Genomic DNA, 22,104 nt, shown 5'->3' on the forward strand with positions numbered 1-22,104 from the left:
TTGACTTCTCTTTGTCCTAGTAGTTCTTCTGCATTTTTCAATACATATTCCCAGTTATCTGACCCCATCCTATTGAATTTTGTCCTGTTTGACCAGTTAGTCCTATTCCAGTCCTCAAAGTCCAATACTGGTGCTTGAGAGCAAAGGCTGGTCTCCTCCCTCTATAGGATGAAGATATGAGAAGCTTATCTTCTTAGAGCTTTCTGACATCTCCCTATAGCTTAATCATATTCCCACACACTGACTCACAATCAAGCAATTACATGAAAATCCACAAACATTGGGACACTTTTTTGAGCCACTGTATCAATGTCACACAATGAAATGCAAAAATTCTACTAAGTCTGACAAGTCCATTCAATTATCACTACAACACTACTATTCCATTTCTCTGATTTCAGCTACATAGAACTATAGAGTAACCTGGTTTCCTATATATCACTACAGTGAATATGTTGTATTTCTGCCATGATTACTTGGAATTACTACTACAGTAATTAATATTTGCTATGGTCACTACAGGGCTACATAGCACTATGTAGACTATTGACTGACTATTGTGACTCCAAGCATCTACTGTGGCCCACTGTAGCCCACTGTAGCCCACTGTAGCTTGCTGTAGCCTGTTGTAGTTCTATATAGTCTGAGTTACTGCTACATAGCTGTCACCAGGACTACCACAAATTTTGTTTTTTCCTGATGTACAGTGGCTCAAAAAACTGTCCACATGTTTTGACATTTTTCACTATCTATGATATTGTGTGAGAATGAACAAATGCCTCAAGGACATGGTTATACCACATTGTAGTATGGCTTCAGGGCTTTCATTTGAGTCCTACACCGTGGGAATCTGTGGAGATATGGTGGAGATACAAGGCTTACAAAATCATGACTCATGCAGACAGTTTTTTGAGCACATATTAAAACTATATAAATCATCATTTATGACACCATAACAATCATGCCACCATTAAATAAATTATAAAGTGGTGTCATTGTGTCATTTTAAAACCATATCTAACTATACAAACCAAAAATTTCCATATGTCATGGTTATATTCACCATGAAAGCCACCCCCCCTGCTCAAAGGAATAATATCCTCTCTCTTTCCTATTCTGGCCTCTCTGCTTGTCAAATTTCCTCTAGAACTGGAGTATCCAAGTCCACTGTGGCCAAGTTCATCAAAGAAAGTCACACAGACAAGGAAAACTTCTGTGAAGGATGTCCATCCAAGCTCACCTCTACTGATAGGAGGGCTATTATTCAACATATCACTACAGGAAAGGCTGATAATGCTGTCCAGGTCACCTATTACATCAATTCCACCATCACATTCCCTGTCTCTTCACACACTGTGAGAAACATTCTCAAGACAGCTCATCTCAGGTCAGTAACAAGGAAGAAAAGGCTCTCTTCTCTATCACACATATGCAGAGATGACTAACCTTTGCCTTAGCCCATCAGAATTGGATTACATGGACTGGAAGCATGCTATATGATCATATAAGACCACAATAAATAGGATTGGGTCAGATGGCAAGGTATATATGTGAAACAAGAAGGGTGCTAGTCCTCTCTGCATATGTGTGATAGAGAGGAGAGCCTTTTCTTCCTTGTTACTGACCTGAGATGAGCTGTCTTGAGAATGTTTCTCACAGTGTGTGAAGAGACAGGGAATGTGATGGTGGAATTGATGTAATAGGTGACCTGGACAGCATTATCAGCCTTTCCTGTAGTGATATGTTGAATAATAGCCCTCCTATCAGTAGAGGTGAGCTTGGATGGACATCCTTCACAGAAGTTTTCCTTGTCTGTGTGACTTTCTTTGATGAACTTGGCCACAGTGGACTTGGATACTCCAGTTCTAGAGGAAATTTGACAAGCAGAGAGGCCAGAATAGGAAAGAGAGAGGATATTATTCCTTTGAGCAGGGGGGGTGGCTTTCATGGTGAATATAACCATGACATATGGAAATTTTTGGTTTGTATAGTTAGATATGGTTTTAAAATGACACAATGACACCACTTTATAATTTATTTAATGGTGGCATGATTGTTATGGTGTCATAAATGATGATTTATATAGTTTTAATATGTGCTCAAAAAACTGTCTGCATGAGTCATGATTTTGTAAGCCTTGTATCTCCACCATATCTCCACAGATTCCCACGGTGTAGGACTCAAATGAAAGCCCTGAAGCCATACTACAATGTGGTATAACCATGTCCTTGAGGCATTTGTTCATTCTCACACAATATCATAGATAGTGAAAAATGTCAAAACATGTGGACAGTTTTTTGAGCCACTGTAAGGCCATTAATATATGAAACACTACTTGTGCTGACTAGTATTCTGTACCCTCAGTACCATGAGCCAAGGCAAGGATATCTTTGGAGATGCCAACATTGAGGTTGCTGTTAGCAAGTTTGAAAAGCAGCATAGTTGTAATTATTATTGCGAGTGGCCAGGTTTCAGCCTATATTCTTTCACAAAGCAGCCAGACAGTAGCATAGATGACACTGAGCCTATGTTAAGAACCATGTTGCTCAAGGGAGAGAGAGACTGACTTAGAGGGGCTTGGCCTCAGCTCATGTGCTGTGCCCCTTACCCAAGTATGTGCCCTTTATTTCATATGAGGTCTAATGATGGTCCAATGAAGTCTGGAGGACTTCCAGAGGCTGACTACTCTGGTGGAGTGCTAGAGGACTTCTGAAGGAGCATGGGAAACGTCCGGAGGAGCACAGGAGAGTTCCAGAGGAATGCAGGAAGTGCTCAGGAGAGTTCCCACTGCAAGGTAATACTTCTACAGGAAACAGGATGGAAGGATAGGAGGTACGAAGGGCAGGACATCCAGAGGTACGAAGGACAGGACATCCAAAGGACAGGATACCCAGAGGTCTGGAAGGAATAGGGGCTACATCAGACAGAGTCTGATGTAGAAACAAACAGAGGTAAACTACCCTAAGGTAGAGTCAGAGAGAACAAGGATTGGACCTAAGTCTGGAAAGAGGGTAAGTGCCAGACAGGCAAAGCTCTGGCCTAGGGAATCAATCCCTAGGCCTGATGGATAGGACAGACTTAGGTGGACCAAAGTCCAAGAGAGGATTGGACAAGTAGAGCAATGTCTAAGATGATATTCAAACTGAGGAACTACAGAAGTATCTACAGGGATTATATACTGGACAATACCTGAGGGGATCAGCAAGCAAAGGAACAGGGCTATGTACAAGCATGTGGAAACACATTAGTAAGTAAGACAGAACATAACTAAATGAACTCAGAGATGAAGACTTGTACAAGGATCAATCAGCAAGACAGAATGAGAGGTAACTGAAAGCCAGAAAGGCAGAGATGTCTAAATGGGGATAGGCACAGGATATCAGACAGAGGGCAGGAATATGTCTGGAGATAATTATGGCTGATATCCAGAGGTCCGGAGATCTGAGGATCCAGAAGGTGAGGTGGATATAGTCCTGAATCTGAGACAAGGTGGGGTTCGGATGTCTTGCTGGATGGAGTGCACATATGGTGGACAGGATAGGGTGGTATGGATCAGGCTAGTAGTGAGGATCCAGAGGTCCAGAGCTTAGGGGTAAATCCAGGATGGAGTCAATCCTACTGAGGTGTGGAGCACACAGTGGAAGGGGATCTGGCAATGAGTCGGATATGGGGTCCAGATGTAAGCTTGGAAGGCATAGGAATATTATGGAATGTGAGTCCAGATTGTGGGATATGACAGCCTACTGCTAGTGGTAGCAGCACAGATGATGCTGACATCTCTTGAGTGATACTGTAGAGATATGACACCAACTTCAACCACATCCATCCATGACTAGACCAAAATAGCTTCAGTCAGGTGTAATGAAGTGTACATACTATTGCATCGCCATCATCGATGACAGGTGTCCAAGTCTGTTGGTACTTCACTATTGCTACTCATGGCTTCACCTGTAAGCTGTCAAATAATGCTGGGAGTGGTCTTAAATGCTGGAACTGTAAGTCTGAAACTGATGCATTTGTCACCTTGGATTGGCTTGAATGTGGTCGCATTTTTGAGCAGAACCACCTTCCATCATCTGTCAGATGTGAAATCAAACAATTGTTAACTGTTCCAACATCAATTCAGTCAACCATCCCATTGCAGACCTTATCTGTCACACAGCTGCTTGATACCAATTTCATCACTACACTTGACCACAACCTCAACTCAGTGGTCTTGATGCCAGTGATGTGCCTCTGGACATATTAACTGACTATCTAGCTTCAGAAGAGTTACAGACCTATCCCAGTTGTGTGTTAGATGTCACCAATGGCAGTCCCACCCCTGCAACACAATCCAAAGTCTATGATGTTGGAGTGGGTGACATTGATGGTGAAGTTGACAGCATTTCAAAGGTAGATTGTGGGCATGGAAAGCATAGATGGATTGCAAATAGGATGTATACCAACTTTTAGTCTTATTGAGGCACTCTATATGTTTTTTTATTGAATTTACTGCATGCCACAATCTAGCTTCATCAGCAAAACCCTAACCCTATGTGCAGCACTGCACAGCAATCACAGTGTCACAGCAAGGTCTCCCCATGTACAGTGCTGTACAGTGCTGCACACTACACAATTTCTCAATAAAACATAATTATTAGTACACCATCTTGTTATATACATGTTTATGACTACATTACACTCATTTTTACATAGAATCAATACTTGTGTGGTGCTACAGAGCCTTTACAACAAAATCTATGTGACCTGTGACATGCTGTGTGGCTGTGGCACTGTACCCAAATCAGGGTTTTGCTGATATTCAGTCATGAAAATCAGTGTGACAGTCACATTGAATAGCTTCAATTCATGGCAGCTTGTGATGCATGACAAAGTTAGTGTTGTATCTCTACAGTAGTTAGTTTGCTGTATTGTATGTTGGGCTGGGGGCTGTACCTGTATATTATTGTGATGTTCTCAATATTTGACTATGATGCTCTGCAACAATCAACCTAGTAGTGAAAACTGGAAAACACCAAATCAGGTCCAGTGCAAACTGGCAACCCAAAGGTGCACAAAGTCCTCTTACCTATTATAACTACACGATGCTGACTAAAGGGGCGTGGAGTCCATGCCAAGTTACTCAAATGTTTGCACTGCGCAGATCCCATCAAGTACAAGTTGTCAATTTAAATTATCCCTGACTCGAGGAAGTGGAGGATTTGTTCAATTTTGTTGGTTACTAAAAGGCCATCAGGAAATTCACACATTCCTTATTTTGCCCTTAAACAGACTTATTTGCACTTAACTGCCTTGTTGAAAATGGATCTACTTGTCCGAAATTTCAACCTGAATGTATTCAGAAAAAAAATGTTGAGGTGTATTAATATATATGTTTTATTGTGTTTCACACTCAAAGAATATAAGATATGCTAGGTGAATGATGTGAGAGAGAGCAAACGAGTTTTGAGATAAGTGTGTTAAGGACATTAAGGAATGTGTGAGTTTACTGATGGAGCTCGTCTGTGTTTTCTTTTTTTCGACGCATGACAAGCTTGTATATGTTTGAAATATGGGTCGACGTCCATAATCAAGAAAGAACGACTGTCTTCCTTCTATTTAGTTTGGCTAGAGGAGACTAAGCCTTTGCGCACTAAGTCTCATCTGAAATCTCCGTTTGCAAGTCACGGTATAGCTATAGGTCAAATTCAGAGAAGAGAACATCCGCAACCTTCAACCAGATTTTTAACTTCGAAAGCATAGGACCTTTACTTGGCATCAACCCTGGCTCGAATTTGAAGACCTGACATCTCAGTGAACGCCTGGATTCTCGTCTGTGATGTACTGTGTTTGTAACAATGTATGCAGCGTGTCTGTAGTTTCAGGCGTTCAATACTACGATAGCCTAATCATCACTGGTACTACCGCTGCGTCATCCTCAGCTCAACCCACCAGTAAATGGAATAGTAAATATGTTATCGTAGCAGCAAACGCAGTACCTCAAGATGTGACCACCGTAGGCCATGTCAATACTGGCGACATAGCTCGGCATTCTGCATTCAGTTTACTAGACTCTGAGTGACAACTATCATAGCGAACAGGAACTATCAACCCATCAACTTAACGATATGATGATAAGAGTGATAGAAAGAGTGGTTCTCGACCGACAAAATACTGTGCCGCAGCTGCTGGATACAACTGTCCCTCCGCGCTGCAGAGTGTATAGTTGTATTTTTCTCTCATCTAAGAGGAAACAACGCAAGGAACTGGTTCAAAGTAATATTAACAACAACAAAAAATGTATTGAGAATCAGAGAGGCTCGGACTAGGAACGACGAACGAGAACGAAGGCTTTAGATTCAGTGAAACGACTAGAGAACTATATTCGACGAGGAGAGGTCTTTAATACCATGATTGAGACGGAGAATCAAAGGGGAACGTGTATCAGGCGTGTAGTGAAGAGTGATTGCATATGTAAAAGGAAAGGAAGAGTACGTACGAGAGTGACGTCGATAGTTATATCTTGACAAAATGAACCGACAGTAACATGTCCGTCCATACCGCCAGCTAATGGGACAATCCGTCTTCTAGACTTGCAGCACGCCCACGCGAGCTGCCCTGATAATCGGCTACCACGGGTATTTGCCCAGAGCCATTGTCCATGACATTACCGGTGGCATAGGCAGCCCTAATGGCACCCCGAATTAATTTCTGGCCGTTAGGTGATATATAAAAGCACATACTTTTTAGGAGCCTTGAATACATATATTGCGAGCACAATAAGGAGGAGAAATATTCCACAAGATGCTCCAGTCAGGACTTTCACAAACAGTTTGTCCGATGTGAGGCCTGCAATATATATGGCTGAACAGGCTTTGAGAATGGCAATTTAAAATCGGAACTTCCACACACAAACCTGACATTAAAGCCAATGTCGAGACTACCAGAGCTAGCGTAGGAAATGCCATCAGTAAGAGGCAGCATATGAGGCGCCAGCGAGATTCCTTGCACGACTGATAATTACTATTACTCAAGCCTGAAGACGTATGAAGGCAGGCAAATGACGCACTTCCAATATGCATTCGTGTGCATAGCAAGTGTCGTAGATGATGAGGACAGAAGTGCCAGTCATCAAACTCATCAACGCAGCTACAAAAGAGATGACTTGGAGGATATAGGATCCTGGACACACGTTACCACAACCCAGTCTCCAGAGAAGGAAGTTTACCATTTACCTTGCTGAATAACCTGTTAGTTTCTACACACGGACACTATAAGAAACGAAAAATGCTTACGTTTGCATAGGGTATAAGAGATTGGATTGCTGAGAAAAACAGGTAGGTTAGGTTTTTCGTGGTCTTCATACAAGACAAAGAATGAACTTGCGAGGACTGGTGGATATGAAAACAGCACTTGACGTCAAGACCTATTTAATGAAGTCAACCACAATCCTCGGGCAGCTTTTTATAGTTTGCTTACCAGACCCGCCTGCAAATAAGTTTCAATAACGGAAGGACTATGTTTACCACCGATGCTTACTGTGATGTTCATGTTCTCAAACCGATTTATCAATATTTTCTTATGCTTTTCTGATTTCTCTTCCGTCGAATTCCGTTTGAGCTCTTCCGAATCCTGTTTGGACTTTGTCGAATTCTTTCTGAGCTCTTCCCAGTGCTTGACCGACGACTTCGATATAGCGATCATACACAACGCCTTAAAGCAGACACACCAAAAAGGATTTCTTGGTAGATCACACCATTCGGAGTCATCGGAGGATGATGAGGTGGGAAGGGGGGTGGTGTGTACCGTCGAACTCGTAGGCATGGGGAAAATGCTGAGAGTGATAGTGCACCATAGTGTTGCATGAGCATATATACAGCACTGGCATATGAGCGGTTCTACCCGGAACCGATAGACGCGGAAGGAAGTAAGCTGTGAGCAGAGCAGGAGAGTATACGAAGTGTGTACAATCTTCATCAGCAGCCTCAGGCGCTAGAATGTCACATATATTGTTCATTGAACAGAAGCTCGCCAATGATGTGATACGACAAGTATGGAAGTATCATTAACTTGTCCATCATAAGATAGATCAGCCGGCAGGGTCGCAATCATGAAGTAGAGGGTTCAGATCGCTGGAGAGATGAAAGCAGCGTTTATCTATAGCGCTTCGTCAATGCCAGCTGCGCAGAGGCCACAGCCAATACACTCCAAACATGCTGGTAACACAAGGTAAGGTTGGTGTAATAGAAATGGAATAGTCCTGCTTACCGAGGCCACCACAACATGCACACAAGTAGCATGGGCAACACAGGGGATTCTGAAAGGCGCCTGTATCAAACACATGAGGCAATAAGCGCTTTCAAGATTGTTTGATCGAACCTTGACAGCACCAGAAACTGAGCATTATAGCCGCTAAAAGGACGAGGAAAAGGCCAACAAAAATAATAATTAGGTACACTGAAGTGAGTTGTCAGAAGAAACAATGAATGAAGACATTGTTGCACCACATTTTTTGCTCGTGAAGCTTGAGGTGCTACTCGTCGTTTGGCGCTTGTCCAATGCATGACCGTGATTAAGTCCGAGTGCTCCTAACAGATCGCCAACTTCCGAGCAGTGGGAAATGACCAGAAAGGCGCCCATGGAGAGAAGGGAAAGCGCTATAGGCAGGATGATTCGCCGCAGCCTCGATTTGTGGCATGCACGGTGTGATGCTGAAGGGCATTCACATGGGTAACTCAGATCGTGGGCGTTGTGTTGACATGCAGGACTTCTCTTCTTGTCAGTTACGAGAGGACCATACATGTTCATAGTGCTTGTGTTAGGCTGGCTGGAGATAAGAGACATAGTGGTTGAACGTTGAGCTGGCAGAGATGTATCTGATGCGCTGCTGCGGCAATTTGGCACCCATTCTCTGAATCAACCGTATGGACCCGAATTCGGATAGATTACATAAGTTATTTATTCAACCCTGGCAAGCGTCTAGGTGATCGAAGTTCGGACTGAACGTTTTGCTAGCCTTTCTGAATTCAGTGCCCGACTCATCAGGACTGTCTGTACACAGTGTAAACCTAGCCACAGACTGACTCAAATGAAATGTCCTAACGAACTATGGAGCATAATAGCAGATCCCATAACGATTTATCAATCCTTACTCCGAAATAACTGCAAAGGCCCAACACCATAACCCCAACTAGAACCCCAACACCAAACTTCCGCAGCCCAATTCTAGCGGTGATTCGCTTTTCGCCTAATGCGCCAGCAGCATCAATCACAGCAATATCTTCCTTTGAAAGCTCTGCCATGTAAACAATGTAAAGTTGCCGTACGTACCAAGTCACTTCTCGAGATAGCACTTACCAATATCGCCTGCATCTTGATAGCCTTCTAAACGTGTTTTCTTGGAACTGGTTCTAGAAAGGCATTGGGAATTGATGATCGACAACGTTGGTAAACGAAGTGGAACCTACGTGACGATAACCGCGCCCTTAGCCCTTGTCCAAGCGAGAAGTACCTGGTCTGTAGTTGCCCCAAGTCGGGTGGCGATCTCGTTTAGCGGAGCATCCAACGGACCACTAGGTTCCTTTGTTAGGGGTCTGCATCCTCACGTCAGTCGCGTGTACGTGATACAATACAAAATTTCCCACTGGAGGGCACTGTATGCCTCGATGATAATGCCATGTTCAGCAGCATACTTCACTATAGGCGCCTGTTGCTGGTAAACATAGGGATGGAGAAGGATCTTTCTTGAAGGTTAGAACCCCGCAAGCAAATCCCATCATGTTGTTCCTTACCTGGTTCGCAGCAGGTTTGATTTTCGCGGACGCCAACAGAATTTCCAAATCTTGTACACCGAAATTACTTACACCAATACTCCTATGTTGGTCAGCGGTGAGCCAAAACAGCAAATAGGGTTGTTGTAACACACTTTGCCAGCCCATCATCCACCACTTTCTCCATTTCTGCCCACGCTGTTGGGATGTCCGGTACCGCGAGGCGTGGGTTATGAATCAGGTATAGGTCTACGTAAGGCGTGCCGATCTGGTACCATTAGCATCTAGATTGACCAGTCGTGGTGGGCCACCCACGTTGTCGATGCTGTTTCTGATCGCAGTAGGGATGTCGAGCCCATCGAAGCCAGAGTATTTAGTCGTAATGAATACATCTCCGCGCGACAGACCGCTTTCGTGAAGAGCGATACCCACCTCACCCTCATTTCTGTACCCCTGAGCGGTGTCTACAAGACCCTCAAATTTCAGACCTTCATATAATTGCAATGCTCAGAGATGCTTGCCGATGTGGTAGTATTTCGTGTCAAAAGCTTGCGCGATCTGGTCGATGGGACCCTGCCCATTCCCAAGGGTCCGGGTACCATAAGCAATACTCGGCATAGCGTAGCCTGATGACGTTGGGTGAATAGGAACTATTCCACCTCATTTGAACTTACCGGAATTCAGCGTGACGAGGTCCCAAGGCATAGTTGTGATACGTCTCTAATCAGGCTTGGGATGGTTGCCAACTAAGTCGTCTGAGAGACGGCTGAATTGCAGAGGCCCAGCTTTCACCGGATGGGAAGAGTATATGAATAGATACACTTGAGGCTAATCTTAGTCTTTCATCGAGCACGTAGCATATGACGGTCATTTGTTTCTTTCCAGCACCTTTGTATACAAATTCTGGGCTGCTTAGATATAACACCTGCAGAGTGCATAGAACAACGCGAAGCACCGATTCAAAGCGACACAAAGTCATCACAAATGAGACATCGACAGTGACATGTCCATCCATACCACCAGCTAATGGCGCAATCCTCCCCCTAGACTTGCTCCCCTACGCGAGGCTGCGCGAAGGGTCTGGTTTTCTGTGATCACTAATACTTGAATTAGTTTTCGAATCAAGCAGGATGAATAGGCACATGCCTGGGACAAACCCCGCTATCGCGGACGACCTTTGGCTCAGAGCTTTGGGGATTGTGACTGTCTGTGGCATGTGATTCAGATTCGCCATCAACGATCCTGATAGCACAAAATAGCACACAAATTAATTTCTGGATGGCGGGTGACATGTATGACCACGCACTCTCTTAAATGAGGACTGAATACACATATTGCAAGTACGCCGAGCAAAATCAGTGTCAAGTAGGTTCCTGCAGTCATAATTTTTACAAAGAGTTTGTCAGATGTGAAACCGGCTATAAAGAAGGCTAAAAGTGTGTTGAGATCAACGACTCGAAACCGGAACGTGCACACAAATTTACCTGTCATCAAAGTCAATGTCGAGACTGCCAGAGCCAGGGATGGATATGCCATCAGTATAAGGCAACATATGCGACGCCAGCGAGAGTGCATTAACGTCTAACGGTCACTGTTACTCAATTCTGAAGTACGTATGAAGGTGAATGACGCACTTTCATTAACTGATCATTTGTATAGCAAGTGTCATAGATGATGAGAACAGAAGTACCAGTCATCAGACTGATCAACGCAGCTACAAACGCGCACACTTGAAGGATATATGACCCTAATTACACGTTAACATAACGAAGTTTCAAGAGGAGAAAGTGTACCATGCTGAAGAACTTATTAGTTTCCTAGTGAGGGCGGAAGATAAAACAAAAAGGTGCTTACGCTTGCGTAGGGCATAAGAGGTGCAAATGCTGATAACCGACAGATTAGGATTTCGGTAGTTTCCTACAGGACAAAAATGACTTGCGAGGATCAGTGGATATGAAAACGGCGCTTGTCGTCAAGACCTATGCAATGGATGAAGTCAGCCACAATCCTCGAACAACTTTTCAAAATTTTACCAGACCCGCCTGTAGATAAGTTTCAATAATCGAAGAAGCATATTGCCTAAACTTACAGTGACGTTCATGTTTTCAAACCGATTCATCACCATTTCCTTGTGTGCTATCCATTCTTTCTTTATCGGACGCTCTGTGAGGTAACGCCAGTGTTCAGCCGACGACGTCGATACAGCAATCATGCACAATGCCTTGTAGCAGAGACACCAAAATTTATTTTTTGGTAGATCATCATGCCATGGTGCCGGAGGACGAGGTTCACCGGTTGGGGTACCAGATAATGCAGCGGAGATTCTCTTAGGCATAGTCAGAGTGACCGAGAATAGTAGACCAGTGTTGGATGTATATATACTCCAGCACCATATGAGATGGTCCTGCCAGGATCGCGGGAGGGAGAGCAGAACACCAGCAAGGAGAGCGCAACAATTGTAGGCGATCTTCGTTGACAACCTCGGTCGCCGGAATGACACATACACTGGCACATGCAGTGTTCTATGAAATCAAAGCTTACACGTGGATACAAGATGTATGGAAGTACACGCGGTATAATAACTTGTCCATTTTAAGATAGGTACTCAGCTCACAAAACCACAACCACAGTATCCAGTGCTCAGATCACTTGAGACTAGGACACAGATGAAGGTGGCATTCAACTAGGAGGGGCCCCGAGCTTCGTCGATCCCCACTGCGCAGAGGCCGCAACCAGTGCACTCCAAACATGCTGGCAACAGAAGTTAGGGTTGCATCAGACAGAAGTGGTATAATTCTGCTTACCGAAGCCACCACAACATGCACGCAAGTGCATGGGCAACACACGCGGGGGTTCTCGAAGGTGCCTGTGTAAAAAAAACACACGACAATAAGTGATTTCAAGAGTGTTGCCAGCCCTAGATCAAACCTTTCGTTTCCAACACCAGACTCAATCGAGCACCATGGCATGATGACTCATGAGACATGACCGTGACCAAGTGCAAGTGCTCTCGACAAACCACCGACTTGCAAGTGGTGGAAAATGACTAGGAAGCCGCCTATGGAGAGAAGGGAAAGCACTTAGCACTACAGGAAGCGCCACAGTTGCGCTTTGTTGCATGCAGTGCCTGATGCTGGTGGAAAATGTGATTCAAATTATGGTCATCGTGTTGACATAGAAGGCTTCTCTTCTCGTTGCGAGCGGACCATAAATGTACTTGTGTTGAGCTGGCTGGAGATCGATAAAAGACATTGGTTGTGATCTACTAGTAGGACCCCCGGGGACCGGGGCCATTTCCGAGGAATCATTATTGCTGCCACCCAAGCTTCGACCTCGAATTTAACCCTTCAATTTGAACGCGAAGTATCATACTGACATGCAAGCACTTATATGCAGCGTATCGCACTGGAGTATAGCAGTCTATGCCAATCCTGGCAAGCCTGTCTAGCTATATTTTGATGAAATTCACATTCAGATTGAGTTCACAACTTGAATTAGTTGCCGGCCCTTCAAGCTAAGTTTCAGTACCCAACTCATCAGGCCCATTGTCTCTATGTAAACCTAGCTAAAACTTTATTTAGATGAAATATCCTGTGAGCGAAGGAGCATTATAGATCCAATAACAATCTGTCAATCCTTACTCTGAAATAACAGCAAAGGCTCGATAGGTTACAGCGCAAGGATGGAAAAAGATCTTTCTCGAATCTCGAAGGTTAGACTCCGGGCCCCCGTGAGCAAAGTTTATCGTATTGATCTCTTACCTGGCTCACCGCAAACTTATACCACTCCTTTATTGATATATTAGCGGGAAGCCAAAGCAGCAAACAAGGATGTCACCATATATTTTAACAGTCAGTCCGTCGGGATGTCTGGTACCGTGGGGCGTGGGTTATGAGTCAGGTGTAGGTCCGCATGAAGTGTGTTGATCTGGTTTCATTGGCATCTAGGCTGACCTATTGTGATGAGTCACACGTTGTTGTTGACGTTGTTTCTGATCGTAGTAGGGATGTTGGCCCCATCATGCGAGGCCAGAGTAATTCATCTCTTCTGTGAAAAGCAATACCCACTTCACCCTCATTTCCGTACCCTTGAGCGTTGTCTACAAGACCCTTAGGCCTCAGAGGTTCATACAATGATCGCTCGCGATGCTAAATGCCGAGGGCTAGCCTTCAACGTATGGGAGAAGAAGACATACTAGTGAGGGTAATCTTACATGGTGTTTCATCGAGCGCGTAGCCTACATGACGGTCAAATTCTCTCCAGCACCTTTGCAACGTTGCTCCGCTTGTTTCGACCTTTGAAATAGCTGCAGGCAACCAAGATCAGGATCCCAAACAAAACGCCCACCCCGAGTTTACGCAGCCCATGTCTGACCGTGATTCCTTTCTCTCCGATAGCGCCCACAGTATCAATCGTCTTGACGTCCTCTGCAGATAGTTCTGTCGTGATGCATCAGACCTTCAACTTGGTCTGTCATTTGCAACAAGGTGACTCACCAAAATCTCCAGCGGAGAGGTAACTTAGAAGACGCGCTTTTTTAGAGCTGGTGCTGGTGGGTTTCGACATCAACAACGTCACCCCTCAACCGATTAATAAAGACACACATCACCACGGCTGCACCTTTTGCCTTGATCCATGCGAGGAGCACTTGATCAGCGGTGGCTCCGAGCCTCGTAGCGATTTCGTTTAAAGGGGCATCCACTGGACCTCCTGGTTCGCCTGTGACAGGCCTTCAAATATGGAATATCATGATCAAACTTTCAAGTGAACTCGGAAATTATCGCACGTCAAAGCACCGTATGCCTCGATTACGATGTCATATTTGGCGGCGTACTCCAGAGTCGGAGACTGTTGCTGATGATTGTAAGGATGTAGGTAAATCTACATAGTGGAGCGGCCGCGCTTTGAATTTCGTTAACTGCCCGTAATCGGTCTGTTTACTCACTTGATTAGCAGCTGGCTTGATCTTGGCGGACGACAGCAGAATCTCTAGCTGCTTCTCATTGAAATTGCTCACGCCAATGCTCCTGCAGTCAACGTCAGCTTCCGAATCCGATGAATTACGAGTACTGATAGCTACCTAGCGAGACCTGCTTCTTGGACTTTCTCCATTTGAGCCCAAACAGTTGGTATGTCTGGCACAGCTAGATCCGGGTTATGAATGAGGTACAGATCGACATAAGAAGTGTTCAACTGCGATTGTTAATCGACTTCTATCCGCGCATGCAATATATGACTACTACGCACGTATTCCAAACTATTTCGAATTGAAGTCGGAATATCGAGTCCATTGAGGCCAGAAAATTTGGTTGTGATGAATACGTCGGAACGCTCTAGCCCAAGTTGACCGATGGCGATGCCAACCTCGGCCTCATTCCTGTAAAGCTGAGCGGTATCTGCTTGCTATTGGCTGGGATGCGATGGCCAGTCCCAAGTATACTCACCAATATGATAGAATCCTGTATCGAAGGCCTGTGTGAGCTGATCTATTGGCCACTGTCCACTTCCCAGCGATCCAGTCTATGCATCAAAACGCACCGGAGTTCAAGGGGATCAAGTCCCAAGGCATTATTGACGTGCTTGTCGACTAACCTTGCGGGATGTAAATCGTTTGTCTAGAAGGTGCTGGGACAAGCCTTGTCCCCGTTGACGACTCAGACATAACGCAAGACATTACTCACACGAACTATTACCATTTAGCTCCACGCGAGGGATCTGAGAAATGGTTCTATTTAGGTCGTTCCGCAGCCTGGAACTTTTTTTGCTGGATTAGCGGTCACAAGGTGAGCCGGCACTTGTGACATTTGACCACTTGTTAAACGGTAACGATAACTGTACATCATGCAGATACCGAGGAATAACACTGCAGAACAACCCTTCTCAACATGGTCTTTACACTGGCTTTTCCTCACCCAAAGCTCCCGCAGCATCGATAGCAGCAATATCCTCTGGAGACAAAGCTAGAACATCGTTCAGAACTACTTCAAACAGTAGATCGAATGAAAGCCTACTTATATCACCTGCCTCGATGTAACCTTGCAGGCGTGCCTTCTTTGAACTCGAGCTAGACGGGACACTGTCAATGGGAAACTTGCAAGATACCACATATAGACTCACGTGACGACGACAGCCCCCTTGGCTTTGGTCCACGCCATAAGAATTTGCTCGGTCGTCGCGCCGAACTTTGCTGCGATTTCGTTCAATGGTTTGTCCAAAGGACCGCCGGGCAACTGTGTGATGGGACTAGGGATGACAATCAGCACAAACATATGTGTCAGGGAGTCTGAAGTGAACTAACATCAGCGCGCTATATGCCTCGATAATAATTCCATTCTTCGCAGCATACTCGAGAATAGGTTTCTGTCGCCGATAAACATATGGATGAAGGAGAATCTACGCCAAATTGTCGTTCAAGTCAAATTTAGCTTTGAATCATTCGGTGTTACACACTTGGTTGACCGCAGGCTTGACTTTCGCAGATGCCAGCAAAGTCTCCATGTGCTGGACGCCGAAGTTGCTGATACCAATGCTCCTGTGGTCTCAAGTCAGATTGTCATGTAGCCCCACCTCGCAAATAATTCACTTAGCAAGTCCATCTTCATTGACCTTTTCCATTTGCGCCCAACATGTGGGGATGTCAGGTACTGCCAGGCGCGGGGAATGGACCAGATAGAGGTCAACATCCGATATCCCAAGCTATGTAGCAGTAAACGTCATGAAAACACTGGCTACAAGCTAGGACAGAACATACGCTGTTCAAACTGTTCTTGATAGAAGTCTGGATATCAAGACCGTTTGTACCGGAGTACTTGGTTGTCACATAGACATCTGAACGAGAAAGTCCGGTCTCTTTCAAAGCATCACCGGTTTCCTTTTCATTCTTGTAGGCCTGCGCCGTGTCTGCACGACGGGATATGTGCGTTAAAAGCTGTCGCTCGGAGATACCAAGGGATTGAGGACTTACCAATGTGGGTGAATCCATTTCCTAGAGCTTGTTTAACCTGGTCGATAGGTCCTTGGCCGTTACCTGTCTTCCAAGTACCGAATCCGATGCTTGGAATGTAGTATCCTGACATATTAGTCCCTTAGTCAGTACCGGTTCGGAGATGACGAAAGAAACACCGACCAGAATTGAGCTTGATCGACTCCCAAGGCATTGCGATGGATGATGATAAAGGGATACCTTGAAGGACTGGAAAAGAGGATGGGTTTATGTGGTGAACGAACAGCTGACTACTCAAGTTGGCACCCCATGGACACATGTCTATCATGCACATGAGGCCCAGTGATATGAATAGACCCAGCTTGCTCTGACATGAGTTGTTGGATCATGGGGCTTATCTATCTTGAACAAATGATTGTGAACAAGCATGGTTCAGAGGTAAGGATGGGAAACTTCTGAGAATGGTTCTATTCGAGTGGTTATGCAGCATGGAACTGGATTGGTGGCATGATGAACAGGTACTAGAGACATTTGAGCATTTATCAAAGGCTAACGATCACTTCACAACATGCTGATGCCGAGGAAGTTGCATGCACCAAAGACTGCAGTGCAAGCAATTGCACCTACGACAACCCTTTTCAATATAGTCTTCATGTTTACTTTCTTCTCGCCCAAAGCGCCCGCAGCGTCAATGGCAGCAATATCCTCTAGAGACAAAGCTAAAGCAAATTGTTCAGAACTAGTGAAAACAGTTGATCTAATTGAACCCACTTATATCGCCTGCCGCGAGGTAGCCTTGCAGGCGCGTCTTCTTTGAACTTGTGCTAGATAGGCTTCTGTTAATGGGAAATTCCAAGATACTACATATAGACTCACGTGACGACGACGGCTCCCTTGGCTTTAGTCCACGCCAGAAGGACTTGATCGGCCGTCACACCAAACTTTGCGGCAATTTCGTTCAATGGTTTGTCCAAAGGACCGCCAGGTAACTTCGTGATGGGGCTAGGGATGACAATCAGCACGAACGATGCATCAGTGAGCCTGAAGTTTAACTAACATCAGCGCGCTGTATGCCTCGATGACGATTCCATTCTTCGCGGCATACTCAAGGATGGGTTTCTGTTGCCTATAAACGTATGGATGAAGGAGGATCTATGCGAACTTATGAAGAAAAGTCTTGGACAAGTTGATGTTACACACCTGGTTGACCGCAGGCTTGACTTTCGCAGATCCCAACAAAATCTCCATGTCTTGGACGCCGAAGTTGCTGATACCAATGCTCCTGCGGTTTCATGTCAGATTGTCCAACAGGATTATCTCGCAAATCATTCACTTAGCAAGTCCGTCTTCCTTGACCTTTTCCATTTGTGCCCAACATGTAGGAATGTCAGGTACTGCCAGGCGTGGGGAATGGACCAGATAAAGGTCGACATACGATATCCCAAGCTATTTAGCAGTAACCGTTATGAGGATACTGGCTCCAAAGTTAAGACAGAACATACGCTGTTGACACTGTTCCTGATGGAAGTTGGGATGTCAAGACCGTTTGTACCAGAGTACTTGGTGGTCACAAAGACATCTGAGCGAGTAAGCCCGCTTTCTTTCAAAGCGACGCCGGTTTCTCCTTCATTCCTGTAGGATTGCGCAGTATCTATGCGATAGGATTGACGTCAACATAAGTTGTAGCTGTGAGGTGACCGGACTCACCGATATGGTTGTACCCATTTTCCAGAGCTTGTTCAACCTGGTCGATAGGTCCTTGGCCATTACCTAGCGTCCAAGTACCGAATCCAATACTTGGAATGTAATATCCTGACATATGGACCACCTTGTCAGCGCTGGTTCTGAGGTGACGAAAGAAACACCTACCAGAATTCAGCTTGATCGACTCCCAAGGCATTGCGACGAATGATAGAGGGTCACTTTAGACAGCTGGAAAAGAGTGGGTTTATGTGGTGAATGGACTGCTGGCTATTCAAATCGACGTCACATGGGCACACTTCTATTGTGTACATGAGGCCTAGCCAATGATATGAATAAGCCCAGCCCGCCGACGCAGGAATTGGTGGCTCATGTGGTTCACTCGAGGGAATTCAGAAGGAGGGATGGGAAATTTTTGGACTGCCTCCGGTTACCTCACGAGTTCTCATACTTATCATCGCTTATTATAATGGTGAGTCCCAGTCCACCTGTTCTTCAGCGTAGTTTGTCAGGAGTGGTAATAGATGTGCGTCTATAGTGTTATTTGCATCCCACTGGTGTGAACCTGAAGCACATCCGGCCCTATACGCACACGACAAGGATCTACGTTTCCTCAAAATCAAGAATCTCCCGCGACCAATGCACATCCTCCCTCCACCAACGGCATCCTCCCATCTCGACCTCGCACAGTCTCGGATACCTACTATGCAAGCAACGAACGAGTTCCCATTGTTTGATACCTTCCACACATTGCACGTCCTCGTTTTCTGTTGAACTATGTGATAGCCGAAGTGTCACCAACTTAGGCGGAAGTGGGGCACGACCCTCCGCCAGCCAAACCAGAAGGCCCTGAAAAGAGTTTCGTGAGGGTATGGCCTTAGTTGCGATTCGACGTACCTGCACAGTGTCCACAGTATCAAGTGGTTCACCAGCATGGTTGAGGCCGAACTCAGAACTTGACTCGGAAAGGGTGATAATTTCTCCCTGTGGACATGGAAAAGCATCAACGAAACTGCAGTGTAAAGGTAAATACAGCACTGACGGGTGTTAGTGGCGGGGGCCCCGAGATAAGACCTAAGTCCAGGTGATGAAGATCTGGAAGATGCTTCGCGATGGCGGCGAGGTTATCTAAAGTGGGCAGAAAATACTCGATTGCTAGTTTCCTGACTGAGACTGCAGAAAGTGAGATGTCGCGCACGGTCGAGACCAGCTCGGAATGGATGGCATAACCTGGTTGATCGTCATTTGTAGTGACCATCATGAGCACGAGGCAAACACAATCGACTGGTCGTCCAGGCACAATGTACGAAAGCAGGTTTGGGTAGCCGTCGTAAGACCGAAGGGAAGACAGGGCTGGCAACGGGTGTCGCGGCGTGATGTTTGCAGACCAGGGGAAAATCCTCAATGTTGCTAGGGCAGGTATTGCTGCGAGGAATCTGAAGAAATGGTCGCCACTCGGGGATGTAACAAATATGCTTAGATATGTGAGGTGGGGGAAGGGCGCCATAGACGAAAGAACCGCTAGTACAGTGTGGGTGATAAGAAAATCGATGAGGGTGAGTTTTTCTAGATAGGCTGGGTTACAGAGCACAGGAACCAATGGTTCTTCAATTGAACGGGGACCGAAGCTGTCTCCAGCGATCGCAAGTTCCTTTAGTTTGAGTGGGCGCTCCAAATGAGATGAAGGCGGGAAGAGGCATGAGATGAGTCTGAGAGTCTCTAGTACAGGTAAGGATTCGATGATGATCCATTGTTGCCTTCCAAGATTCATGCGGACAAGTTCGAGAGAGCGAAGGTTACGACTGCATGACACAAACGGAAAGATGACATCGACCGGACTCGGAGCCAGGTTCTTTTCTTGTGAGCGAACAAAGTAGCGGATGTTGCTCCTGATCGCCGGCGCAGCTGCAATCGTCCAATCTTGGACCATGTCCCAGAGTTCACCAGCACCTGGATCTGAATAGAAACTTGTGATTCGGGTAGTAGCACGTTCAAGCATCTTAGGAACTTTGTTCGTTGAGAGACGGACCAGATTCTGGCTGAAGGGGAGGATGTCCGGAGATGGCAGGGTGACAGTGAGCGACTGAAATATCCTAGATCTCGAGGTGTACCAGAATACGCGGGACACGCGGGACACTTGGAGAAGATCCTGTCGTCTCAGATAACCCCAGCAATAATCAAGAATTTCGAAAGGCAGCTTCAGGATAGGAGGGTTATTCTCCAAGTTGGAGTGCTCGGTATCGAAGTGGGACATCGACCAGCGATGATAAAATACAGGTATATCACAAAAGGGAGCGGCGGACTAGTTTGATGGTTGCAAACAACAACCTGTAGGTCCTGCAAGGCAGGGATGTTGTTGTAGTCTGTGTATCGTTGGAATTCAGTCGCGTCATTCTTACCGCAAGGTCAAAAACTCCCACCAGCGAAGACAGGTGGGATCATTAACCCTACTAATGGCTTGTGTTACGTAAGCGATCGTTCGAAGCTTGCTAGACCACTAGAGTCTAGTCTATGCTTATCTTGTGAGAAATGTGTTCAATGGATTAAGACACTACGAGAATGAGAACATGATAAGTTTCGAGTCACGAAAATAGCTAGTAACGAAAGTTCAATAGAGTGAAACAAATTTTAACGAGAGTTTTGGGTAAAACCCGCAGGGTTTTCGACCGAAACAAGTCTTGGGGCCTTTCTTAAAACGGGGAAGAGCAAGCTGAGATACCCTGAATATAAGGAGCGTGACGACGCATCTAGCGTGAGCTCGACCCCAAAAAAAAAGGCGTTACGCAAAACTTACGATGTTGTTACTTCATGGAAGTGCATAGCGCATGAAAGGTTCCAGCACTGGACGATCCTGCAGGTATGGTGCTAGGATTACAGCGTGTCGTCGAAGATAGATGAGGAAAGCATCACTGCTCCAGCGGCCCATGGTTTTGACCGATTCGAAAGGCACGCCTCGTAGTAGATACTCTAAAGTCCCACCAATTCTGATCCCATGCCCTTTCAATGAGTCGCCGCGTAAACGATCACTTGCTGATTGTAGACACTTGAGGAACTGGGTCTTCGTCAAGGGTCATGTGCCTGCATGATGTTTCCAGCTGAAGAGTGCGTCCGTCGAGGACAATTTGTTGATGGCAAGGTGGTTCGCGAGCGCCACTTGAGGATCGACAACACCTGACTGTGCTGCCCAGAACACCTCTTCTCTGGTGATTGCGACTTTAGTATGTGGCAGACAAAAGACTGTCACCTCGAAACCGTTCCGATCTCTCTCATTCCTCATGTCACCTACTTTCACGTGTACCAACGGGTTGAAGCCCCACAGTGTTGGTACCATGAACTCTCCTGTCCTTGCGATGGTGAAGAAGGAGGTAGTGAGACATGTGTAGACCGCTGCATGAAGTGGCGTGTTGAGATCTAGCATGGAGCATAAGTCTTTGATGAGATCCACTGTGAATGGGGTTCGTTTTGGTTGAGTCGAAGTCGCTGGTGCAAGCCGTTTGCTACCCTCCAGCGCTAATGAGACTTGGTTGTGATTGACCAACCAGGGCTGACCGTGCAGCAAATGCCATGCACGTACTGAATATAGATAGTTTTCGAGTGTTCTTCCAGAGTACATCCCTGCGCAAGAAGCGATGAAGGCAAGGATGAGGAGCGAGGGAGCCGGGCACCGCTGTATCTCGGCGATGTTGCGTGAATCACAAAATACATGAA

The 22,104-nt window shown here is 45.7% G+C and overlaps 9 protein-coding genes across 9 annotated transcripts; all 9 read right to left on the minus strand.

Annotated features, from left to right (window-relative positions):
• Window positions 1-6,430: 6,430 nt before the first annotated feature.
• BJ212DRAFT_547027 (uncharacterized protein) lies at window positions 6,431-8,169 on the minus strand. Its single transcript, XM_041343467.1, has 9 exons — window positions 7,522-8,169; window positions 7,462-7,470; window positions 7,369-7,408; window positions 7,278-7,306; window positions 7,218-7,221; window positions 7,052-7,164; window positions 6,899-6,995; window positions 6,726-6,846; window positions 6,431-6,670 (listed from the first exon to the last, which is right to left on the minus strand). Exons 1-9 carry the CDS (start codon window positions 7,957-7,959, stop codon window positions 6,550-6,552), a joined length of 972 nt encoding a protein of 323 aa, XP_041198513.1. The 5' UTR covers window positions 7,960-8,169; the 3' UTR covers window positions 6,431-6,549.
• Window positions 8,125-8,903, minus strand: BJ212DRAFT_547053 (uncharacterized protein). Its single transcript, XM_041343468.1, has 3 exons — window positions 8,490-8,903; window positions 8,251-8,439; window positions 8,125-8,198 (listed from the first exon to the last, which is right to left on the minus strand). Exons 1-2 carry the CDS (start codon window positions 8,824-8,826, stop codon window positions 8,342-8,344), a joined length of 435 nt encoding a protein of 144 aa, XP_041198514.1. The 5' UTR covers window positions 8,827-8,903; the 3' UTR covers window positions 8,125-8,198; window positions 8,251-8,341.
• A 77-nt stretch (window positions 8,904-8,980) lies between these two features.
• BJ212DRAFT_1573944 (NADP-dependent oxidoreductase domain-containing protein) lies at window positions 8,981-10,562 on the minus strand. Its single transcript, XM_041342099.1, has 8 exons — window positions 10,427-10,562; window positions 10,068-10,216; window positions 9,908-10,020; window positions 9,774-9,855; window positions 9,627-9,721; window positions 9,450-9,575; window positions 9,340-9,392; window positions 8,981-9,277 (listed from the first exon to the last, which is right to left on the minus strand). Exons 1-8 carry the CDS (start codon window positions 10,455-10,457, stop codon window positions 9,081-9,083), a joined length of 846 nt encoding a protein of 281 aa, XP_041198515.1. The 5' UTR covers window positions 10,458-10,562; the 3' UTR covers window positions 8,981-9,080.
• Window positions 10,563-10,619: 57 nt separating this feature from the next.
• BJ212DRAFT_1322462 (uncharacterized protein) lies at window positions 10,620-12,288 on the minus strand. The gene is made up of 9 exons (XM_041334460.1): window positions 11,842-12,288; window positions 11,786-11,794; window positions 11,692-11,731; window positions 11,607-11,635; window positions 11,387-11,500; window positions 11,237-11,333; window positions 11,059-11,182; window positions 10,899-10,994; window positions 10,620-10,849 (listed from the first exon to the last, which is right to left on the minus strand). The coding sequence occupies exons 1-9, from the start codon at window positions 12,085-12,087 to the stop codon at window positions 10,810-10,812; spliced, it is 795 nt and encodes a 264-aa protein (XP_041198516.1). The 5' UTR covers window positions 12,088-12,288; the 3' UTR covers window positions 10,620-10,809.
• Window positions 12,278-13,009, minus strand: BJ212DRAFT_1322466 (uncharacterized protein; the record flags this gene model as incomplete). The annotated part of the gene is made up of 2 exons (XM_041334461.1): window positions 12,557-13,009; window positions 12,278-12,503 (listed from the first exon to the last, which is right to left on the minus strand). Coding segments are annotated over exons 1-2 (233 nt in total), but the record flags the coding sequence as incomplete, so codon positions are not given.
• Window positions 13,010-13,850: 841 nt separating this feature from the next.
• On the minus strand, window positions 13,851-15,403 carry BJ212DRAFT_1322468 (NADP-dependent oxidoreductase domain-containing protein). Its single transcript, XM_041334462.1, has 9 exons — window positions 15,287-15,403; window positions 15,197-15,255; window positions 15,000-15,148; window positions 14,833-14,945; window positions 14,698-14,779; window positions 14,539-14,633; window positions 14,357-14,482; window positions 14,249-14,301; window positions 13,851-14,191 (listed from the first exon to the last, which is right to left on the minus strand). The coding sequence occupies exons 1-9, from the start codon at window positions 15,319-15,321 to the stop codon at window positions 14,001-14,003; spliced, it is 903 nt and encodes a 300-aa protein (XP_041198518.1). The 5' UTR covers window positions 15,322-15,403; the 3' UTR covers window positions 13,851-14,000.
• A 241-nt stretch (window positions 15,404-15,644) lies between these two features.
• On the minus strand, window positions 15,645-16,909 carry BJ212DRAFT_1476083 (NADP-dependent oxidoreductase domain-containing protein; the record flags this gene model as incomplete). The annotated part of the gene is made up of 9 exons (XM_041339320.1): window positions 15,645-15,712; window positions 15,764-15,816; window positions 15,870-15,995; window positions 16,051-16,145; window positions 16,203-16,284; window positions 16,336-16,448; window positions 16,504-16,652; window positions 16,717-16,821; window positions 16,879-16,909. The coding sequence occupies 9 exons, from the start codon at window positions 16,907-16,909 to the stop codon at window positions 15,645-15,647; spliced, it is 822 nt and encodes a 273-aa protein (XP_041198519.1).
• On the minus strand, window positions 16,892-18,887 carry BJ212DRAFT_1322477 (NADP-dependent oxidoreductase domain-containing protein). The gene is made up of 9 exons (XM_041334463.1): window positions 18,565-18,887; window positions 18,403-18,507; window positions 18,198-18,346; window positions 18,029-18,141; window positions 17,896-17,977; window positions 17,753-17,847; window positions 17,572-17,697; window positions 17,467-17,519; window positions 16,892-17,414 (listed from the first exon to the last, which is right to left on the minus strand). The coding sequence occupies exons 1-9, from the start codon at window positions 18,593-18,595 to the stop codon at window positions 17,257-17,259; spliced, it is 912 nt and encodes a 303-aa protein (XP_041198520.1). The 5' UTR covers window positions 18,596-18,887; the 3' UTR covers window positions 16,892-17,256.
• On the minus strand, window positions 18,874-20,795 carry BJ212DRAFT_1322480 (uncharacterized protein). Its single transcript, XM_041334464.1, has 2 exons — window positions 19,439-20,795; window positions 18,874-19,380 (listed from the first exon to the last, which is right to left on the minus strand). Exons 1-2 carry the CDS (start codon window positions 20,648-20,650, stop codon window positions 19,000-19,002), a joined length of 1,593 nt encoding a protein of 530 aa, XP_041198521.1. The 5' UTR covers window positions 20,651-20,795; the 3' UTR covers window positions 18,874-18,999.
• Between the last annotated feature and the right edge of the window lie 1,309 nt (window positions 20,796-22,104).

The sequence above is a fragment of the Suillus subaureus genome, assembly GCF_016647635.1.
Source record: "Suillus subaureus strain MN1 chromosome Unknown BJ212scaffold_3, whole genome shotgun sequence".
In the NCBI taxonomy this organism is placed as follows: Eukaryota; Fungi; Basidiomycota; class Agaricomycetes; order Boletales; family Suillaceae; genus Suillus; species Suillus subaureus.

Coding starts and splice junctions, on each gene's coding strand:
- BJ212DRAFT_547053 (XM_041343468.1), bottom strand. CDS start 8,826: ATGTCTCTTATCTCCAGCCAGCCTAACACAAGCACTATGAACATGTAT. Junction 8,440..8,489: donor AAGCTTCACGAGCAAAAAAT/GTGGTGCAACAA, acceptor AACTCACTTCAG/TGTACCTAATTATTATTTTT.
- BJ212DRAFT_547027 (XM_041343467.1), bottom strand. CDS start 7,959: ATGAAGATTGTACACACTTCGTATACTCTCCTGCTCTGCTCACAGCTT. Junction 7,307..7,368: donor TTTCATATCCACCAGTCCTC/GCAAGTTCATTC, acceptor TGTTTTTCTCAG/CAATCCAATCTCTTATACCC. Junction 6,996..7,051: donor CACACGAATGCATATTGGAA/GTGCGTCATTTG, acceptor AGTAATTATCAG/TCGTGCAAGGAATCTCGCTG.
- BJ212DRAFT_1573944 (XM_041342099.1), bottom strand. CDS start 10,457: ATGCCTTGGGACCTCGTCACGCTGAATTCCG. Junction 10,021..10,067: donor TCAGAAACAGCATCGACAAC/GTGGGTGGCCCA, acceptor TAATGGTACCAG/ATCGGCACGCCTTACGTAGA. Junction 9,856..9,907: donor GTGGATGATGGGCTGGCAAA/GTGTGTTACAAC, acceptor TGACCAACATAG/GAGTATTGGTGTAAGTAATT.
- BJ212DRAFT_1322480 (XM_041334464.1), bottom strand. CDS start 20,650: ATGTCCCACTTCGATACCGAGCACTCCAACTTGGAGAATAACCCTCCT. Junction 19,381..19,438: donor GGCCCCCGCCACTAACACCC/GTCAGTGCTGTA, acceptor CCATGTCCACAG/GGAGAAATTATCACCCTTTC.
- BJ212DRAFT_1322468 (XM_041334462.1), bottom strand. CDS start 15,321: ATGCCTTGGGACTTGATCCCCTTGAACTCCGGTGC. Junction 14,780..14,832: donor CAAGAAGCAGGTCTCGCTAG/GTAGCTATCAGT, acceptor CGTTGACTGCAG/GAGCATTGGCGTGAGCAATT. Junction 14,483..14,538: donor GAGGCATACGGTGCTTTGAC/GTGCGATAATTT, acceptor CCATATTTGAAG/GCCTGTCACAGGCGAACCAG.
- BJ212DRAFT_1322477 (XM_041334463.1), bottom strand. CDS start 18,595: ATGCCTTGGGAGTCGATCAAGCTGAATTCTG. Junction 17,698..17,752: donor GAGGCATACAGCGCGCTGAT/GTTAGTTAAACT, acceptor TGTCATCCCTAG/CCCCATCACGAAGTTACCTG. Junction 17,520..17,571: donor AAGGGAGCCGTCGTCGTCAC/GTGAGTCTATAT, acceptor AAGCCTATCTAG/CACAAGTTCAAAGAAGACGC.
- BJ212DRAFT_1322462 (XM_041334460.1), bottom strand. CDS start 12,087: ATGCCTAAGAGAATCTCCGCTGCATTATCTGGTACCCCAACCGGTGAA. Junction 11,636..11,691: donor TTTCATATCCACTGATCCTC/GCAAGTCATTTT, acceptor GTCGGTTATCAG/CATTTGCACCTCTTATGCCC. Junction 10,995..11,058: donor TTCAGTCCTCATTTAAGAGA/GTGCGTGGTCAT, acceptor TTGTGCTATCAG/GATCGTTGATGGCGAATCTG.